General features: G+C 37.9%; 1 protein-coding gene across 1 annotated transcript in view; it reads left to right on the forward strand.

Annotated features, from left to right (window-relative positions):
• LAMA1 (laminin subunit alpha 1) overlaps positions 1–21,442 on the forward strand; it is a 123,919-nt gene that overhangs the window by 47,952 nt on the left and 54,525 nt on the right. Inside the window, exons 6-14 of the mRNA XM_017819428.1 lie at positions 4,256–4,498; positions 8,603–8,782; positions 11,651–11,740; positions 12,198–12,315; positions 13,410–13,588; positions 14,914–15,019; positions 15,510–15,670; positions 18,850–18,990; positions 19,948–20,121. Coding sequence (XP_017674917.1) covers positions 4,256–4,498; positions 8,603–8,782; positions 11,651–11,740; positions 12,198–12,315; positions 13,410–13,588; positions 14,914–15,019; positions 15,510–15,670; positions 18,850–18,990; positions 19,948–20,121 — 1,392 coding nt within the window. The remainder of the gene's footprint in view (positions 1–4,255; positions 4,499–8,602; positions 8,783–11,650; positions 11,741–12,197; positions 12,316–13,409; positions 13,589–14,913; positions 15,020–15,509; positions 15,671–18,849; positions 18,991–19,947; positions 20,122–21,442) is intronic.

The raw sequence follows: 21,442 nt of genomic DNA on the forward strand, positions 1-21,442 counted from the left end.
TGTTGCAAACAATTGCTAGGCCTCACAGTCTCTAAGAGACTGAAGCCATCTTTATCTCTTAAAAAGACATTTCTGTGAACAATATAAGTAGATATTTAAAATATCCCTTTATGTAGTCTTCTACTCTTTGAGGGTTTGCACAGATTATTTTAGACAGCAAAATGAAATCTGAGAAAAAGAGGCTTTTCTTGTAACCAGGTTTATATGTGTTGACAACACTGAACTGAATAAATTTTGCAGTTTCATTTTAAATATGTGAAGTAATGTTAGCTGTAATAAACATTTTCACCAGAGGACTGGTCATGCTGTTTAAAAAACATACTTAGCTGCTTTTTAGATTCCCTTTCTTCACTCATCAATAGGACACTGAAGTTAATCCTGAGGTTTTGAAATCATATGCTCCTTTCAGGTTTTTTCAAGATCAAGTGGAGTCTGGATTTGAATTGAGATGTAGATTTGAAGTAGAAGTTGGTACCTCTGTTCTTTAAATATTCCTGAAATTTAGGAAAAAAATATGTTGGGACTCATCTTCCCCTTAAGCTTTTAATTTTTGGAGCCTGAGGCTCAAATACTCATAATTACACAAAGACAAAATCTTCTCTGTTGTTGTCTTCAATTCACAGATATTGAAAAATATGACTGGGAGTCTTTATCCAGAAAGACTACCAGGAAAATTGTGCTTGCCAGGGCGTGTTGTCTCTGTGGGTTGTAGAGCACTGACCATGCCCTTGGAAATGGGGATTTGTGGCTAGCATCTGCTGTGTCCCCACTGCTGGCTGACTGTAAACTCAGCTGCTGCAAAGAAGAGGTTCCTTAGAACAAGTTTATTTGGCTGATCTTTACAGTCAGGATTGAAATGCTTGTAAAATGACACTTTTAATCTATGGCTGCTTGAGAATTGTTAACTTGCTTTGACTTGCCCTTTTTACCCTTGTAGTTCAATAAGGAAGTTAGTTCTGGGAAAGTTATACAGTCAAATTAAAGTGTACAAATCATTACCTTTGTGCCCCACAGCTCAGGTTTATCATGTAGCTGGTTGGTGGGCACTGAGTGAATGTGGAAAGCGGTAAGAAACTGCTTTTGGTGATGTTCAAACCCAATGAACTTATAAAATTCTGTGAAGAAGTGCTCAAAGGATGTTGGAAAATCAGTTTGCATTACTGGTTCAGATCCATTTTGGGTTGCAGAGTTTGTGAGATATGAGTTCTGCAAAACCTACTGACAATTCTTTAAACATCTTCGTCAGCAAGCACTTGGATGACCTTGATCCTTTCCTTCGGCTTCATTCCCTTACTTTGAAACATAATCCCTGAGAATATACCTCCTACTGATAGGTTGTCTTCTGATTTCTTGAGGCGAAGAGCATGTATACAAAATCCTTAATTTCTTTATTTAACCTATATTATTTCAGGGACTGACAAATTATCCTATGAATTTACCTGTGAAGTGTTTTTGGGTACCTATGAGCTATGTGTGTAAAGGGAAGAGAGTTGAGAGGATCCATTGGAAAAGAAGGCAATTGTTTTCTATACTGTCCATACTTAAAAGTGTATAGAATCATTCACTGATTTTTTTCACTGCTTCTTTAGCATTTGTACTGTTAAATATCTGCATTTCAGCTGTTTGTGAACTGTACACATGCGGAAAAGATCAATCCCTAGATGTCTTGGGTACCAACCATGGCTACTGTTTTCCTGGAAAAACACCGACTTGAAAAAATTTAATTTATTGAGTTGTGCATTGCATTTGTGCACAGTTGCTGTGAAAATGATAATTTTTAATTGGCTTTTCCCTTCACTCCCCTCTCACCAAGAAACTTGGTATTTAAAGTAAATTTAACTTGCATATTCTTGTAAATATCTTTTGCTTCTGCAGCAGTGACTGCAGTTAGTTTGTGATGAATGATAGCTCATTGTTACTAGTTGGAACTGGATTTAAAACTAGCCACATCAGCTGCAGACTATAATGGGTCTCGAAATATCTCAGTGTAATCAAAAGTAGATCATTTGTTGTTCAGCCAACTGTGTAATAAGTAGGGAAGCAGTTTAGTTGATGACAGCAAGCAGAGAGGAAAAATAAATAAATAAAGTGCATAGCTGTTCCTAAGCTCAGTCAATAAAACTTCTCTGAAGCTTTCTGAAGTTCTTATCTGTGATGGAGAAAATACCCATACAAGTGACACCTGTCACATACAAGTGTCTTCAGGTTCAGGGTACCAAAATGATGATGATCCGTCAGATTCTGCGTGTGCAAAGCTGAGTGCGAAACAGGTATATATAACTCAACTACCTCTGACTGAATCAATGAAATCCAGGTTGTAGGTAGGGAATATAGTTGCTTCACTTGAAGTCTGCCCAAATAATGTTCCTTTTTCCTTTAAAAGCATATATTTTGGCTTTTCCTTTTTTTTTTTTTTCAGTCTGAGATTGTTGACATGATGTAAGTTTTATTTAAAAGTAACTGTTCATGGAAGCTGGATTATAATTCTTGATATTCACCTAACTTTAATCAAATTTTGAGACTGTGCTGAACAACAGAGCATTCACAGACCTCAGAGAAATTTTATTTCTAAGACTGGACGGCTAACTAAACACTGAGCTGGCTTCTCCTTTTGTTTGCTTCTGCTTGCATTGCTGAAATGTCACAGTAGGCAAAATCCTCACTTTGTGTGAATTTTCATATTTATTGAAACAACTAGGAATGTTCTGTTTGTATCTGCTTGATGTCTCAGAGGATAAAAGGGAAGTGCCTGTAAAAAAAATCAGACCAAGTGAATATCATGTTTTAAATTCCATCTGATTTTAATAAGAAATTGAGATGGTTTTACTTTTTTTTAAGGTGTTAAAGTTAGTAAGTCATCTGAAGATAAGTATCACCAAATTTTTTTCCTTGTCATGTGTGCAAGACCTCCCAATTAAAGTTCTGCTCACTTAAAGAATGTCTTGTTTCAAAAGTAGTTTCCTGATTGCATAGGCAATGCAGTTACTATTTATCTTTGGGAGTTTATTTCCCCATTTGAAAAAATCAAAACCTCCTTTTATGTGGCAAGTACTATTCTTGCTCTGGCTTTAATGTGTGTTGCAAAACAAAAGCCTAAAAATTTGAATTTATAATGTATGAAAGAACTGGTTTCAGACAAATTGGAACTCAACATAGTATTAATACTGCACATGCAGACAGGAATTATGATGATAATAGCAGCCGACCAGGCAGTCTGCTCAAGTGGGAATACATTCCTCTGAGATGGTTGAATAATACAGAGTTTTTCTTTCATCTAAATGTGGCTTGATACTCTAATGTGTATGAAACATTGAACTCCTGTATAGAAGTGTTACGAACTTGCAAAATGCAGCCTTTTTAAGTGAAGTGATGTCGTAGGTATTGGGTGAGGGAGAAGATAGTAGCTTTTCAATAAGTGCACTTCAGTGTTCTTGTCTAATGCTATAGCTAATTCAGGGCCAGTGTGGGTTATGTAGCTCCCATGACAAAGTAATTTAAAAGGTGATATGAACTTAATTACTGCTCTGCCTGCTCACAGAAGTGATGAACAGTGCTGCTATGTGGATGGGGATTTCACTTTGGACCCAGGGTTGTTAAAAAATAGTCAAGATACCTGTATAGCTCTTACACAACTTTAGTTAAGAATATTAGCTATTTTGTCACCATTATTTTTGTCATATTCACCTTATTTGTCCGTCAGTATTTTTAGCAGTCTGTAAGTAGTCTTCTGTTGAAATAACTAACACAGAATAAAAAGGGATTGCACATAAATTTTTAATATAGGGTGTAAAAAACTTACCAGAAATGCTATTACAAAGAGGATTAAATCCCCAGCTAAAATATGAAACAAAGAGGTTTTTTTAGGCTGCATCTATGTAAAAAAAACCCCCAACCAACACAAAACAAACAAACAAAAAAACCCCCAACCGATACACAAATCTTTGAATCCCTCGAAGGCTCAAAAAAGCTAAATAGCACATTTCTCACAGAATGAATGTTACACCCAACTAATCCTGAAATGTACAGTGGAGATAGATTTCAGCTGTTACATCAGCATAGACTGATGCCCTAAACACAATTAGATGGACCCCTTGTCAAAAGTTTGTGCAAAAAATTTATCCAGAGTTACTGTACCAAATTTTACTCTCTCCCTATGTAAACTGCTTTTAAAGTTTTTAATTCACTATCCACTTTGATTCTGGTGGTCTTATAGAGCATAATGAAGTATTGAAATTTCTTCTTGCATTTTTTTCAGGTCTTTCAAGTTGCATATGTCATCATCAAAGCTGCTAATGCTCCACGACCTGGAAACTGGATTTTGGAACGCTCCATAGATGGCACAGAGTTCAGACCATGGCAGTACTATGCAATTAGTGATACCGAATGTTTAACTCGTTATAATATTACTCCAAGAATTGGACCGCCAACTTACAAGAGAGATGATGAAGTGATCTGCACCTCCTATTACTCCAGATTAGTTCCCCTGGAACATGGAGAGGTATGTTGGTTTTTGCACTTGTAGTTTCTGATGAAGAACATGGACTGATAGCAATTTGAACACCTTTTAATTCCAGTTACAGAGTTCATCGCCATCAGCGCTACCAGGTGATCTGTTAATCTTCTTTAATGGTATCGTCTTTATATCATGTACCAGAAAAGTAAACTTTAAAATGTTGGGATGAAACATGTCTTTGGCTCTATGTATTCCCATTACTAAGCTCTTTGTTCTCTCTTTCCACATAATTTGATGGTAGCTATTAGCTGTGAATTATTAGTTACTTTATCCTGAAAGACTGTAACAGAGGCTCTATGTTCTGCCAGGTTTTTCATTTAGTAGAGAAAACTCCTGTGTTAGGAACACCTGGTTGTGTGAGATAAAGCTGCAAACACTGTTGAAGTGCTTGGCACAGCTGGAACTCCTAAACAAGCCTTGGCATTGTTTCAGGGATGTAGCATAATTAAAAGGGCTATGAGTTGTGCAGCCTCGCTGTTGATTGTTCTTTCTTTTAACAAACTCTATTCATGGTACTTGTGTAATTTATTACATAGAGGCAGGCACATAATGAAATGATACATTAAAACCAGCGGTTATTCTGTTGTGAACGCTATAATGTATGACTGTGATAATAAATGTGGCGTTATCCCATGGAGAGTGCTAGTAACTCTTAGCTTAATAGAAATCAGTATGTTTTTATTTCTTGAATAAATAAAGATCGGAATGTATGCAGCTAAGGGCCAAAGTGTGTCAAACATTCACATAAACTTGAAATTATCAGCAAGAAAAAACAATGAAATTCAGTAACATCAAGTCCCATTCACTTCAATCAAATGTTTATTGCAGTCATGTTAGTATCTCCCCAACAGATCAGATGGAACAAAGAAACTTAACCTGTCTACATAATTAACCAGAAAACCTTTAGGTTGACTATGTAGGAACAGTGCTTCTTGTAATGTACATTTAATAGAGCATACAACTCCAGCCTGAAGGATGCCAGAGATTCAATTTACTGACTTTTTCTTCTCATTCATTTTTCTCAATGGTACACATAATTAATTGGGTCACACTATCCAAATATTATGCCTTTTTTTTTTTTTGAGTGCAGTAACAGAAAAAATAAGAACATAAAAAATGACAGCATTAAATTTCAATGTAATGCATAGAATCATAGAATCATTTAGATTGGAAAATACTTTTAAGGTCATCTAGTCCAACCATTAACCCAGCACTGCTAAGTTCACCAATAAACCACGTCCTTAAGTGACACACTTAATGTCTTTATAATACCTCCTGGGATGGTAACTCCACCACTTCCCTGGGCAGCCTGTTCCAGTGCTTGACAACCCTTTCCTTGAAAAAAATTTTCCTAATTTTCAAACTGAAACTCCCTTGGCACAACTCGAAGCCATTTCCTCTTATTGTATCACTTGTTGTCTGGGAGAAAAGACTGACACTCAACCTGGCTACAACCTCCTTGCAGGTAGTTGTAGAGAGCAATAAGATCCCCCTTGAGCCTCCTTTTCTCCAGGCTAAACAACCCCAGCTTCCTCAGCTGCTCCTCATGAAACCCAGCACTTGGCCTTGTTGAATCTCATCCAATTGGCTTCGGCCCATAGATCCAACCAGTCGATAAACACATGTGCATAAAACCTGTCATTCACGAAGGACGGACTGCTTTGTTGTAAATGGAATGTCTGTCAGACAGGAATATTCCCTGCACAGAATATCTCACAACCTGGACCCTTGGCACCCTTTTTAGTGCTTTGTAATTGATTCTGGCCACTCTGTTCAACTTAAGAATAGCCCTGTATGAATCCTGCAGACCAGCTGATCTCTATAAGCGTCTGTCATATATCCAGCACTTGTTAGCGTCCTGATGTTCTGCAGTCAGCTTGAGGTGTCTTGGTGTGAAATAACTGGGTAAAAAGACCACGTATCTAAACGTGGATGTCAATAATAACACTTTTTGCCAAATCAGACACTATGCTATTTTAACTGCTAGATTTTTTACAGGTTTGAAGAGGTATAGCTGCTCTACTGTAAGTTCTGTTGTTTGCCTAATTTATACTTCTTGAAGATCTGCTTCCAGAAATTTACATAATGAAGTTAGGGCTTGTGATGAATTCCAAGGCTTAAAATGCAGTTATTTGAAAATGGTCCTGAATCATGGGGTACAAATAAGTAAAAAAAATGTAATACAAATATATCTCCGTGTTTAAGCTTATATAAGCAATATATTAGCCAAATTTAGCAGTGTGTGAAGAGAATCATTATATTTGTTCTTTAGTGTCTTAGTCACTATCCCTACTGTTTTTGCCTTTTCCTGCTTGGAAAGATTCTTTTACTGTCTCTAAAAAATATAGTGTATTATTACAGAATTTAGAATACATCTATAGTTGACTATATGTATGTTAAATTTTTCAATAGAAGCGGTGCAGTGATATTTGAATATTTGACCAACAATTCTGCCTTGCAGTTCCCAGCAGAAGACATGACTTCTGAATGAATATGTTGCCACCAATTTTCCTAAAGAGAACAGACTGACTGTGGTGGGCAGCTTCGGTCTTCAGTTGCATAAAACATGGGTACAAGGAGGAAAAGTCCTGTCTGTGACAGGATGCAAGAAGAGTTCTGAAATTGTAACAAGGAAAATATGGGTTAGAGACTAGGGACATTTCTAACAATAAAGCCAGAAAGGGCTGGAATAGATTGCCTTGGAGGATTGTGGAGTCAGCACCAACCATGGTCTTCAAGAACAGACTGGTCAAACATCTAACAAATTTAGTAAATCCTGCTTTGGCATAGGAAATGGACTAGAAGAATTCTCTGTGTTTCTATGAGAACTGAACACTATATAGGGTGGTGTTAATTTGCAGGTTTGGACCTGGAAAAATTTTGGTTTTCAGAACTGTTATTCTGCAGTTGGAAAATGAATGGGGTATCAGAAAAGTGGAATTCTTTGAAGACAGTGTGTTAGAATATTAAGATGGAATGGTGGTAACCAATAAATGGCAAAATAATAATTTTGCAAGTGTGACCTCCATTACTAGTCTCCCCTTGTATGTCTTTGAAATAACACAATTACTCTCTGGGAAGCCCCTAGCTCCACTACAGAACTAAGTGCTTGGGTTTTTTTAAATACTAGTAAAATATTCTTCATTATTTAGAAATATTTTCAGGGGAACAATTTGACAGTACTGGACAAAGTTAAAACTATTAAGTTCAAGAGTAGTATGTGAGACAAAATTACTCCTCATAAAGGGGGATATGTCATGAACTCTAAAATGCGGCTGACTGGCCCATTTGTTATGGACACCAAGTGAACTTTTTAACATTTGTTTGTTGCCTGTAGGGTTTTGTTTTTCAGTTTCTTCCATAAAATGGAACAGGAACTGTAGGGTCATATGAGACTATATCCTTGTGTATTCCTAAGTTACTTTGGAAAGAAGGAAGCACAGAGTAAGCTGTGCAGCTTGATACCAAATGTCATCTTAGGGGGGCCGATTAGAACTGTGCAAGAAAGATGGAGGCCAGATGAGTGGATTTGTGGTGGCAGCCCCTTGCTTTCAGTTGTCATCTGTGTTGTGGCTTCCCACTGCATTCTTGTATCACCAAATACTCCTTGCTGACTGTGCAGCCCTGTCACTTCTGGGTGTAGAATTAATGACCCCAGATTGAGAATGTGTGCCATATTATGTTTTGCAATAAGATCTTTTCTATTTGTGGAGAAGAGATCTGTAAGGACAAAACTGTGCCTATGGCCAGACTTACACGTTCCATTCCAATGAGGGAGAGGAAGCAACTGCAGGAACTAGGGACTAACCTTGTTACTGTTCTTTTCTTTGTGCTATCTCCATAAAAGTCCAGGAGTCTCGGGACTATGATGAACTGATAGTGGAGGTTTCAGAAATGTGTGAGTCAGGAAGCAGGAATTTTACCTGTAGATAGACAATGGGAAAATAAAAGGAATTCTGTGTAGTTTAACATGTCACCATCTGGAGCTGTTGTGAAAGAAGTTTAAGTTCTATGGTTTGGATTCTCAGACTGATATTGTTCCAAACAAATCACAATTATATTTATGATTAAGCCAGCCTTTCTTTCTAGATTCACACATCACTGATCAATGGTAGGCCTAGCGCTGATGATCCTTCACAGAAGCTTTTGGAATTTACTTCTGCACGATACATTCGCCTACGACTGCAGCGTATTAGAACTCTGAATGCTGACCTCATGACTCTCAGCCACAATGATCCTAAAGAACTAGACCCCATTGTTACCAGAAGGGTAAGCTGATTGTTCATAAAGGGTATTCAGAATAGCTTGATGGGAGAGAATATTCTTATCTCCTTGGGAAAGAGGCAGTTCTTAATCCTTGCCATTCACAGAGTTGTTTTGATATGTTGTTAATTTTGCCTTCCCTTTGACAGCCTTAACAACAATAACCTTGTCATAAACAACTTTGAGAGAAAACTTTTTAGAGATTGTTTTTATTTGGGTTTTTTTGTTTGTTTTACTTATTTCTGTAAATGATTTATGCTAGGGACAGTGTTTCTAATGCTTTATCATCAAAATTAAAAATATGGTTTGGATTATGGAAATACCACTTGAGGTTGCTGTTGATGCAAATGTAGTACCTTTTCTGGTGTATCAAGGATTTCAGGACCCAGTGCTGTCATTCATAAAAATAAATACTTGAAAACCTTGCCATTGTGAATTTTTGTGTCTCATGAGAATTTTCTTAAATTTGTTTCAAAGCCCATGATAATAATGTAATAATAATGTAAAACCTTGGAGAGAATTCTGAGAGTGTTGACTGATATGTACACATTTGATATTGAAACTGAGGAAGTTTCTACAGGAAGTGCTTAGGCTGACTTCTCCATGCTCTCATATAAATTCAGTATTGGAACCCTGATGACAGCATCTACCTTGACTGACAGTTCTGCAGTATTTCTGCTTTGTATCTCGCCATTTTAACCATCTTAATTTGCCCACAATTCATAGGTTACGACATCACAGGCTTCAAGTTTTTCTATGAAGTAGGCTTTCTGATGAGGACAGAAAAACATAAGAATGTTTCCTCTATCCCTTCCTTTCTAGCTCTTTGCCTTGAATAATATCTGCAGGCAACGCTTCCTTGTGCAGGAACAGAACTCTTGCAGTTTGTGACTTCTCTGATACAGGCAAACCTTGTGCTGTCTGGATAGCTGAGTACAAGGGAGAAAGGAACTTGGATTTGGTTAAATTTGGTGGGTACTTTCAAGTCAGGGCCACTTCTACCTTGGTCATGCAGGTGCTCATTCAGCTGCAGCATTTTAAAGTGTAAAATCTGGATGTGTTCTGCGTGTTCTGTCTGACTCCTATGGGAATTGCTAGCATGAAGACTTCAGGAGCAGAATATTGGACGGCTGCTCCAGCTTGTGCCTTGCCGGCAGTAGGGAAATGCACAGCCTGAGCAGGTGAGGTGTTCCTGTGGAGCAGACTGGTTGATATTTAGATCTGTTGATAGTATTGGAATAGCAAGAAATACACCACCAAAAAGAAAGGGTTGACATGGAAGCATACAAACATACTGCTGAGAAACTAGAATATTGAGGACAAGCATTCCCACTGCTTTTGTAACATACACAGTTGTGCAATCCTGGGCTTAGGCCTACTCCACCTAGCACTACTTAGTAGAGTTGTGCATGAAAAGCTACGCATTTTCTTTTTCAGAACACATAGATTTTATTGGGCAGAGTTCCCAAATACTGATGTCTCACTTTGTGTCTCACTGTGCACCAACTGTAACAAAGATAATCACTTCCAGCTTTTTGGATGCTGTTTTATTGTTTTTGAAGACTCTGCATCCAGCTGTTGATACCAACTATGTTTGGTTTCTTGTACATAGTCCTGAAAAATTGCCGATGCAGAACTTTTCTAAGTGTTCAACACCACCTTTATTTCTGTCTTTGTTTATTTATTTCTGTGTATAGCATTTGATTAGCATTGGTCTCTCTCGTTCAACTTCAAGCTGCACGCAGCTGCTGTGACCCATACTCTGTAAGAAAATAACACAAAGGAGATGAAGGAGGGAATGCAGTGAAAAATACAATTCTGCTCTTGTCCTCCTCCTTTTCTCAGTCTTAACCTCCTTCTCTGTAGTTAAGGACTTCCTGTTCATGATAAGTCCTTGAATGATTTTTGTAGTTCAAGCGTAACATTAAAAACCCTCCTAAAACACTGAACATAATAAGAAATTTTAAAACATTAAAAAAAAAAAAGTATGAAATCAAAGAGTCTATTTTATTACAGTTCCAAGATCGTTCAAAGAAATAACAGTCCAGGAGTCAGCATGTCTGACCACCCAGGAACACCTCCTCTTCCTGAACCAGATGACTTCAGGGTTGTTAGGTCTGACAGTCTTGAACTCTTCTCTTAGAAGTATCCTCAAAAAGTGTTTCTTTTTCGTTCCCCTGTAGTACATAATTCCCAGGATACAAACAGGCCAACCATGTTGATACTGCAGCTGTAACTGAACCCAGATGGTCGTTTCCTGCCTCTTCTTTTCCTTGAAAATGAAATCCTTTCCTTATGTATGTTGCTTTTGCTCACCACCTGGCAATATTAATGGATAGTATTCTGCTGTATCACCAATTTTGAAGCTAAGAGTTTGGATAGAATATTTCGGTGGCTACATGGTAGTAACAAAGAGCTGGTCTGGAAGTGAGTGTGCAAAGTGGTTTTAAGGGAGGGCGGAGTTCCCATGTTAAGAAAGCATACTCTTAGTTCCCAGACTGACATTAAAATATGGCAATTTTTTAATGCTTTATGGTTTCTTAAAGGGTGAAAAAAAGGTATGTTTTTTTTACAAGTAAATTTTGGCTGAGGTCACATTTGGTAGTCTTTCCTGAAGCTGAGGAATTTTACATACTTACTTAAAAGTTAAAAGTCAGTTATTATTTCATACCAATGAGGAAAAACATGGGAAAAATAAATAAAGCAAAAATAGAAGGTTTCCCCAAATACTTTAAATACTTTAAAGTATTTATTTTATTTTTCAAGTCACAGTGTAATCGAATGCTGATACTTTATTTTGCAGAGTAGGACAGGGAAATGTAAATACATTTAAATGTCTTTTATTCATCCCTTTTTCAACTTTGTTTTTTGTAGTACTACTATTCAATAAAGGACATCTCTGTTGGTGGTATGTGTATTTGTTATGGCCATGCTCGAAGCTGCCCTCTGGATGAAGTCACAAAGGTATTCTTTAATCTCATTATTTTCACAAAACAACTTTTCCAATTAAAATAAAAAATCACCTAAGGAGAATGAGAAAGAGGAAGGTAAAAGAGATCTTAGGATATGGTGCATACAAATTATTTGCCATATTTTTCTTCCGTTTCTGAGGAAGCATATCTGGGTCTCTGGTAGTATAACTTCTTTAAAGTAATCTCTTTTTCTTTGGCATTGAATTTAAACAATTCAAGGGGCACAAGAAACAGTCTCTCTTGAAACACAGGAGATTTGCCCCTCCTGTTCTAGAAAGGCTATTTCCCAAGAGTTGATATAGCATGGTTGAGCAATTTAGTGTTAATTGTAGAGTATTTGTGGGTCTTGACATTTTTTGGAGTTAGGCCGATACTGGGCAGACTTTTGGCAACATTGATTAAATTATCCATTAAAAAATATTTAAAGGAAGTGAATTTTTTATTCTTAGAAGTTGCAGTGCCAGTGTGAACACAACACATGTGGAGAGAGCTGTAACAAATGCTGTCCAGGCTACCATCAGAAACCATGGAGACCAGGAACCCTTTCTGCAGGGAACAAATGTGAGAGTAAGTATGCAGACATTTAGTTAGTTTCATGAAGCCTTACTATTTTCTTGCTTGAGTTTGCTTTCATGTAGATCTGTACTAATTCCCAAGAAAAATCCATGAACTCTGAACTGTCTTCATGGGATTGTTCAAAGGTAGAAAGCCTACTTCTAATTGTAACTGTTAAGTTGATTTTAAATAATCTGTCCAACCTGACTTGCTGGCTAGTGAAGTTGTCATGCAGTATAGCTTTCAGAGTCTCTTTTTCAAAGGAATTTGTGGATTTATTGTAGTCCTGTAGAAACTAGCAGATTTGCATCAATCATTTTGTTAGCTACTTGAAATGCAAATTTCTTGCATTGATCATAAATTTTGTCAGATGAACAACTTTGTTCTGATAACAAAGGTTTTGAAAGATACTCCCTATTGGCCAATTACATTTCAGATTGTCTGATAGGTTGACTTAAGCTGTGCCAGTATGGCTGATTGTGTTGCTAGGGCTAGTCGATGCATTTTCTCTCTTCACAGTGCTAATACGTAGCACAAGCTGCAGACAATTAAGAACCTATTAGATAAAATTTAAAGTTCTGGATGGAAAAGTAGTTTTTTTGGTTAAAGCATTTGCACCAGTCTTAATATCACTCTTTGGAAAGTAGTTGTTTATGACAGTTTGGACTGAAGTATCCTCCAACCTAAATCAAATTTATACTTGTGTACTGGCATTGTTGACTTCTCAGATTTTTGCCTATAATAAAAATAAGAGAGGAATTAGGCAGATTTTCTTCTGCAGAAGACATAAAATGAAGGAACAGTTATTACTAATTAACACATCACTGCTGACCTCAGTCCTGACAGGATTGTCTTAGTGGGACCTACAGAATACTGTTAGAAACAGTGCGATTGAAATGGTGATAGTGGTTTTGAAATGTGCTAACTTGCTAAGAAATAGAGTGTATTAAGACTGTTGAAGCATATAGCATGGTTAAAGGGAAAAAGCACACTTTTGAGACAAGTTGATAGGCTCTTCTACTTACATTTTCCACTTTGAAAAATGTCAGTGGTATAGGAACTGTTACACAATATAAATAAAAAAAAATATTTCCATTTCTTCTCAGAGTGCAACTGTCATAACAAAGCAGAAGATTGTTATTACAATCAGAGTATTGCAGATCAGAAAAGGAGCATGGATATTCATGGCCAGTATACAGGAGGTGGCGTGTGTTTAAACTGTACTCAACATACTACTGGGATCAACTGTGAAATGTGTGCTGATGGATATTTTAGACCACACAAAGTAAGATCTAGAAAATACCATTCTCATGTTTTGGTGAATTACAGTGTAGTATCATGGTGTGTATTTCAGCTGATTGTAAGTAATATATGTATATTTTGATCAGTTACATAATAGCTAAGAACTGTAGAGGGTTTTTTTGTAAATCATATAACAGCAAAACTTTCAGGAAAAAACAAAATACTTGTCCAGCTGTGTGGGAGGGCAGGTCAAGCTGTTGGAGAAGAAAAAAATAAGTAAGGATGAAGCTTGACATAGTAGTGTGCAAATGTGCATGTTCTGATAGGAAACCCATTTTTCCTGTGGATAAAGCTATAAAAAGTGCCAGTATTAAAGTCTTCAAAAGTGCTAACATTATGTACCATCCTGAATCAGGCCCTGTCAAACAGTGTTAAAAAGGACTGTTGCATGGTTTTAAGATCAGACTCTTTGGCTTATGAGATGTTGCAACAAATATTCTTCTTGATGTGATTATTGTAGGACTTGTGCTCTCTGAACCTGTGTACTTTCCAGTTTATTGACAAGTATCACTCTTCAGAAAAATGACCTAAACTCTAGAAGACATTTGTTAAGATGTGGCTAACAGAGTTTGAGTCCATAGGAATATGGCTAGGTAGCTGGCACAGCTCATCCAAAGAAGTAAATTGGAGTCAGAGGTTATGTTACAGTTGCTGTAAGAAGCATTGAAGAAAAGTCTTCAATCAACTTGTAACCATTAAATGTGTGTCTAGAGGTCATTAATGATTTACTTTACAGCTGAATCACCTCAAAGGAAAATTTTCCCTGAAAAAAAATAAAGTCCTTGCCATATTCATTGCATCACCTTATATTTCAAAGATATATAGATCATGAAGTCAGAATGAGTCTACATTAATAGATCATCTGTCCTTCCATTGAACACAGAGGCAAAGATTTCTTTAATTTCCTTCCTCTTTGAACAGAATATCTTTGCAAAAAGCATCCACTCTTGTCTTCAACATTTCACTATCTTTGGCAAGCCATCACAGTGGTTAATTACTGTTACATTAAAAAAAAAAAAGTCCATTTATGCTCAGCGTGTCAGGCTTCAGCATCTAGCCCTTAGCAGTTACTATACCTTTGTGCTACTGAAGACCAAATTTTGTTCCTACATTTAAGTTTTTTTCTAGACTGCAATTCCCTGATCCTTCTGTTGGCTAAAACTAGATCTATTTTGATCTGTTGTTCCATATTAGCTTTTTCCAGTCTTCATTACTTTTAGTTTTGGTGATCGAAGACAAGAAACAGACGTAACTGTACTTTTCCCAGTTAATAATTTCAGAATTTGACAGAAAACTATCATTTTGTAGGTTTCTCCATATGAGGATCACCCCTGCTACCCCTGTGACTGCGACCCATTCGGCTCTCTGAGTTCTGACTGTGTTAAAGATGAGCACCATTCTGACTCGCAGCGTGGTAAGGGAGCAGGAAGTACCTTTTCCCTAAACTTCAAATCTGGCTGTATTTCTAGCTTGAGAGAACACTTATCTACTTTTGAATGGCTACCTGTTAGGTACCACTTCAAAGCAATGGTGAATCTTTAGGAAGGTGAGGCTGAGGCATAACACAATTTTATGATTTTAAGGTAGGTCAGGTCCCTGAATGTGTTCTGTTGGGACTGTGGGCTCCTACTATGTAAAGCAGCATGAGGGATTGAGATCTAACACTGTTGTTTGTGAATGCTGTTACAGCTGTCACAAAATCCATTTTGCTGCAGTTTCTGTGCATCTGGTATTTTAGCATGAAAAATAGGTGGTGAGACTGACCTTATGCCAAGTATCTGTGTGGAATATAACATAGAATGTAATAAAAAAGGAATGCTGAATTATTTACATCCTCTGAGACATCTTGAAAACAGCCTATTGCCTGCTCTTATTTATTTTTATCTCTACTTTTGCTATTCAAGGAACTTGGCCAGGTCAGTGTCAATGCAGAGAAGGTTACATGGGAGAAAAATGTGATCGTTGTGCATTTGGTTATCAGGGCTATCCAAACTGCCTGCGTTGTAACTGCAGCCTGATTGGTAGCATTAATGAAGATCCATGCATGGAACCTTGTCTTTGCAAAGTGAGTACTGAACTGTCATTTTTATTTAAGATTGAATCTGTGCACTGATTTGTAAACTCCTTTTTAGTAGTGAAGTTACTTCATTAACTGGGGAGATCACTTCTTTTATAGGAAGTACCCTGGTGTAACTGTACACCTGACAACCTAGAACTTAAAATTACTAACTATTCTCTGTACTGAAAAACATGGTAATTTATATAGAGTAGTTCTGTATGTTACTGATACAAAATTTGCTATAATAATGGGCCAGGGTGACATTAAAATGAAATAAGACTGTACATGTGAATGTGAGGGAGTCACAGAGAGAATGAGTGTATGCCTAGCAGTATTTAGTTTTAGGGGTGAGCTGATATTTCTCTGAAGTGATTGATTTCTTGTAAAAAACTGGATGTGTTTAAGACATCTGCTTTGTGTGAGGAAACAGCAGGCATTTGGAAAGAACTGTTGGAACAATTGCACTAGACGTATGTATGAAACACGATTTAATTATTCAATTGCAAAATATAAACCATAAAAAAATGTTTAAAGAGAGAATTTTGCAGCCTTTTATATTTTGGTAAATATCCAAACCCCTTAAAATGTCTTGCAGCTGTAGATACCGCTGAATTTAATTACAAAGCTGTATGTTAATATTTAAAGAAGTTGCTTAATTTTCTGAACCAAATGTTAGCTAGTAGTTTATGTATTTGTTGCCAAGTATGACAATGAACAGGAGCCGAAAAAACGTGGTTTGTTTGACAATTTTTCTGAAAATTCTTAGTCCTTTTGCATAATTTATCTGATCCAAAATATCAAACATATAAATAACCAGAGTCTGGAAGAAAGAAATGGCTCCAGTAGCCAATTTAAATATGAAAAAAGGGATACAACCTTTTTGACTGATTTTGAGCTAGAGTAATGCTATATCAGCCAATGCAGCTAACTGGTGAAAATTTTGTTACAAACTGGACAAGAAACTACCCCCTTTCAGTGCCGTAATGGGCATGAGCCTGGCATACAGAATTTTTAGGTCAGATCACTAAGAGTGTCACCAGCCATCAGGCCACCCTAAAGAGATGAAAGGAGAAAAGTTGTGTGCTCCAAATATCAGGTGAAGGAAACAGGATTTGGAAGACTTGGCAGGCTCTGTGAACACAGCAGAGTAAGCATAAAACAAGAATAGTTTTATACACTGCCTTGCATGATATTTGATCTTTCACGAAACACAACTCTCAAGGCCTAGTCATTGGGTAAGATTTTTATTTTTCATTAAGAAATAAATAATTTCTGTGTAATAATGTTGCAGAGACAGTGAAATATGTGATCCAAATGCATCCTAAGATTGAGAAATAAAAAAGCTGAAAAGACCATATAAATACTATTTTTGTAAAAATCCAAGATTTTAAAATCTCATTATCTCAGGAGCCACTTTACCTGAGATTTTTTCCAAGTTTGGATGTTAACAAACACAAGCAGTCATCCTCAGCCTTTGAGTCAGAGCTGGGGATCACAAATTTTTAATATGCTTTGCAAAACCCACATGTACTTTGCTTACAAAAGCACATAACCTACCTATTTAGGGAGGTCTTACATGGAGCTCGTCAGCCCTGTAAGGCAATCCATCTAAGAGAAGGTCACTCTAAACAAACCTACGTTCTGAGACCCTCACTGCCACTGTCCAAGCTTGCTCGGCCCCGGCAGATGAACCTCAGGATTAAAGGGTGGGCTCAGTTCAGCGCACGCTGTGTCTCACCTAAAAAATCCACTGCGCAGGCTCGAAGGGTTAATGACCTTTCCCAAATCTTCGCTCGCGAAGACTGGCCATATTATTACATAAACTTGACATACCAAACACTACAGACGAAGAGACAGCTGGAAGTCTCAGATTTCTCTCTAGTAAGCCTGAAAGTTGCTCTATGGAACCAAATCTGATGTAAATCTGGAATCTGGAGTGATTCTTTTGACTGAAGTGAGGGTACCCTGGTAACTGCTTCTGAAAGCAGAATTTGGTCTGCAGGTTTTGCATTTCACATGGCAATGCAGAGCTCATCTAGGCCTCCTCAAAACAGAAAGGAAGTTGTGCTTCACTTGTACGCTCTGCATCCTTGGTGTCCTAACCTATATGTATCTGGGAACTGTGTGGGGTGCTCTGTGAAGTTCTCTTTGCCTTTGTAGTGGAATTTTCCCATAGTGGAAACCAAAGGTTGAGATGGGAGAGTGGTATGTGTCCAGATTTTGTCCTGATGCAAGGCTAGGACATTATTAGAATCTTGTCCCTGGCAGTAGGAAATGTTCTGTATGTTACTGTGTAGATATGTCCATGGAGATCTACTATTTACAGAACTTTGTGGGCATTTATCAAGTATCTCTGCTCGTCTGTCTGTCAGCAGCAATTGTCTATAAACTTTTTGATGAAATAACCACATATTGGCTGTACAAATTTTACATTAAAAAAAATACTGGGTGTATTGTTTTGGCTTTTTTCCCCCCCATTAAAGTCTGCATTGAAAGAGATATGTAGCAGTATGCTCTGAACTACCCAATTTGCATGGTAAAGAGGCAGCAGGCCAGCGAAAGTAGCTAAAGGAGTGTAGCACCTCTGTTTTTGGAGTAGGAGTTTCTGGACCTTAGCCAGAGCATACTGGGAGGAAGAGCTGCCAGCCATTACAAGTACATGTGGTGTACTTCCAGAAGAGATGGCAGCAGCAGAGGGGAGCACAGTGTAAGTATTAATAGAAGGTTGAGGAACCGTTGTCTTGATGCTGCCTATGGTAGCTCCAAGAGCCTGGCCTTAAAAGTGAACTTTCTGGATTTTGTCTGGTGAGCTATCTGAAAGGTAATGCGTCTGGATTCAGTGAACGTGAGAATTTATCTCCAGAGCAAACTACAAAGTCAAGCTACAAGAGAAGTAGACTGGCAAGATGGCAGAAGCTTTTCAAACACTGGCTGTGTGCTGAAATTTTACTGCAATAGGGCCCTTGCTGGGACTTGTTTAGATTTTGATGAACTGGCAAATTCTGATTAATTTTTCTAATCAGTTTCAGTTTTAAGCTGTGAGTCTTATTCAATAATCCTGCTATGCTGAAATATGTTTTCTTTTATAACCTTCTGAATGCTGTTGTGCCTAAATCCTATCTAATCCACTGTATTTGTTACCATAATAATGCTGATGTGAACCAAATGTTATATGCCTTTGACAGGAAAATGTAGAAGGCGAAAACTGTGATCTCTGTAAACCAGGATTCTACAATTTGCAAGAAAGAAATCCTCAGGGCTGCACAGAGTGTTTCTGCTTTGGTGTTTCTGATGTCTGTGACAGTCTTACATGGCCTATCAGTCAGGTATTTATATGTTCTGTCCATGACCTAATATTCTTTCCTCAGGCAGCTGTGAAATATTTCTCTTTGACATGTGCCCAAGTTAACTGCAAATTCTGGTATGCATCTCCTTACAGAGGAATGGATTTTCAGTATCATTAGGCAGCTCTGAGGTAGTCAGCATGTCATCACAGTGCGTGTTTTTGCCCCACTGGCTTGCAGTAATATCAGAAACATTGGGTAGTGGAGGCTGCAGTAATGCACTGGAAAAAATGCGTTTTTTTCTGACTGTTTTTTTCATTCTGAAGTGATGAACCCAAACCTGTCTCCTTGCTCTCATACCTATTGGACAAGGCCAGAGTGACCTGGCAATATTCCCAATACTCTTTCTTAGCACACAGTGATTTAAATATCACTGTCTTCTGAACAGACAGTTCTTGAGTTAGGGGGCTTTGGGGACACTATTTTCCAACCAAATTCCTTATGTATCTTTACAGAGCTAGTCACACTTTAGTGTCCTGATTTGTGTGCCAATAAAAAGGGAGGAAAATACATCAAATTGACTGGAATTCTAAGATGATTCTGTAAAACTCTCAGTGAGAAGAACAAAGTTCTCTCATCTTGCTCCCACTTTTGGGACTATGGATTTCACTTTTCTGCAGCTCAGTGCTATCTATAAATGGGGATGATCAGCCTCATAGCCTTGGAAGTTCTGTAGTTTTGTCTTGGGGAATCGCATCGGTATAATGTTAATTTTGTTGGAAGGATGAAAAATCACACTCATTATATTTTTGTTCCTGTCTACTAGAGAGGTGGAGACTATCTTATTCTGAAGTAGCATATTTGCATATATTGGGTGTCAGACATGGCTAATGAAAGTGCTCTATATCCATCAGTTTGAATGAATATCTTGGAAAGGGTGAATGCTTTCTCAGTGACCCAAAGCCTGAATTCCATTGATATTACTATTCTTTCTTGCAGATATCAGACATGACTGGATGGCTTGTTACTGATCTGTATAATGCAAGGAGTGTGCAACCTCAGAGAAGCCAATTTGATGGACCCCGTCAAATCAGTGTTAACAACACTGAGGCTGTGAAAGTGCTGAAACATACTTATTACTGGTCAGCACCTGAGACATATCTGGGAAATAAAGTAAGTACTCACCTAGGGATTCAAAACTCCTTTATAGTTTCTCTGTCTTAACCATAACCTATTGGTCTAAATATATAGTTTTTGTAACTCAAAATTTTGCATAAGCCCTGGTATTACGACATTTCCCAATCTTATCTCTGCTCTTCAAATCATACTGTTCCTATCCAGACATTCCCAATACCCTCTTTTTGCTCTTTGAGCTCATCCATCTCCCTACTTTCTACTCTGCCTGTCCTTGACAAAATATGTCTCTTTTTCTCTTGACTGTTACTGACTTATATGCTCACATTCCCCATATTCTTAGTTCCTATCCCGAAGCTTACACCATTCATACCTTGTCCAATACAGTAGACAAGACCATTAAATTCCCTTACCTGTCTCTTGTCCATCTTCTGTTTTGCATGTATTACTTTTCAGCCAAATAGTCTTTAATTTTTGCCCTGGTTGCTAGCTAAAGCTCTGGGTCTCCTATTTGTTGCAGCAAAATCACAGAATAGCTGAGGTTGGAAGGGACCTCTGGAAGTCATCTTGCCCAATCTCCCTGCTCAAACATGGTCACCAAGAGCAGGTTACCCAGCACCATGTCCAGAGAGCTGGTTCTGAGTATCTTCAGGAATGGAGACTCCACAACCTCCCTGGGCAACCTGTACCACTGCTTGGTCACCCTCACAATAAAAGTCATGTTCAGAGGGAACTTCCTGTGTTTCAGGTTGCAGTCATTTGTGGCCTCTTGTCCTGGCGCTGGACACAATTAGAAAGAATCTGGCTCCATCCTATTTGCACCCTCCCTTTAGGTGTTTGTATATGTCGATGAGATCTCCCTGAGCCTTTTATAGTCTGGACAGTGCTGCTACTATCAGTCTTTCCTCTTACGAAAGATGCTCCAGTTTCTTAATAATTTTAATGGCTCTTTGCTGGACTCTTTCCAGCGGGTCTGCCTCTCTCTTGTACTGGAAAGCCCAGAACTGGAGTCGGAACTCCAGCTGTGGCCTCACCAGTGATGAGTAGAGAGGAACCTTGCAACCTTATCTTTAATTTTTTTCAATCCAGTCTCTGCCCATGCAGCCCTGTTTTATTAGTATAGTCACATAGTAAATGAAAACAAGTCTAAGAAACGTAACCTTAAGGAGTAGCTTTTGCGCAGGGCAACCCTCACTCAAATTGTGATCTCTTATTCATTTAATATAGGTCTAACTGTTGGTTAACTTACTTTGAAGTAATCAGCAGCAGTTGTGGGGCTAAGGACTCTGAAAGGTGGAGCATGGAATGTGAATAACTCCAGCGTGCTGTGCCCCTTGGCTAGGATAATTGTGTGTACGTC

Source organism: Lepidothrix coronata, unplaced genomic scaffold (assembly GCF_001604755.1).
Source record: "Lepidothrix coronata isolate B3197 unplaced genomic scaffold, Lepidothrix_coronata-1.0 Scaffold75, whole genome shotgun sequence".
NCBI lineage: Eukaryota > Metazoa > Chordata > Aves > Passeriformes > Pipridae > Lepidothrix > Lepidothrix coronata.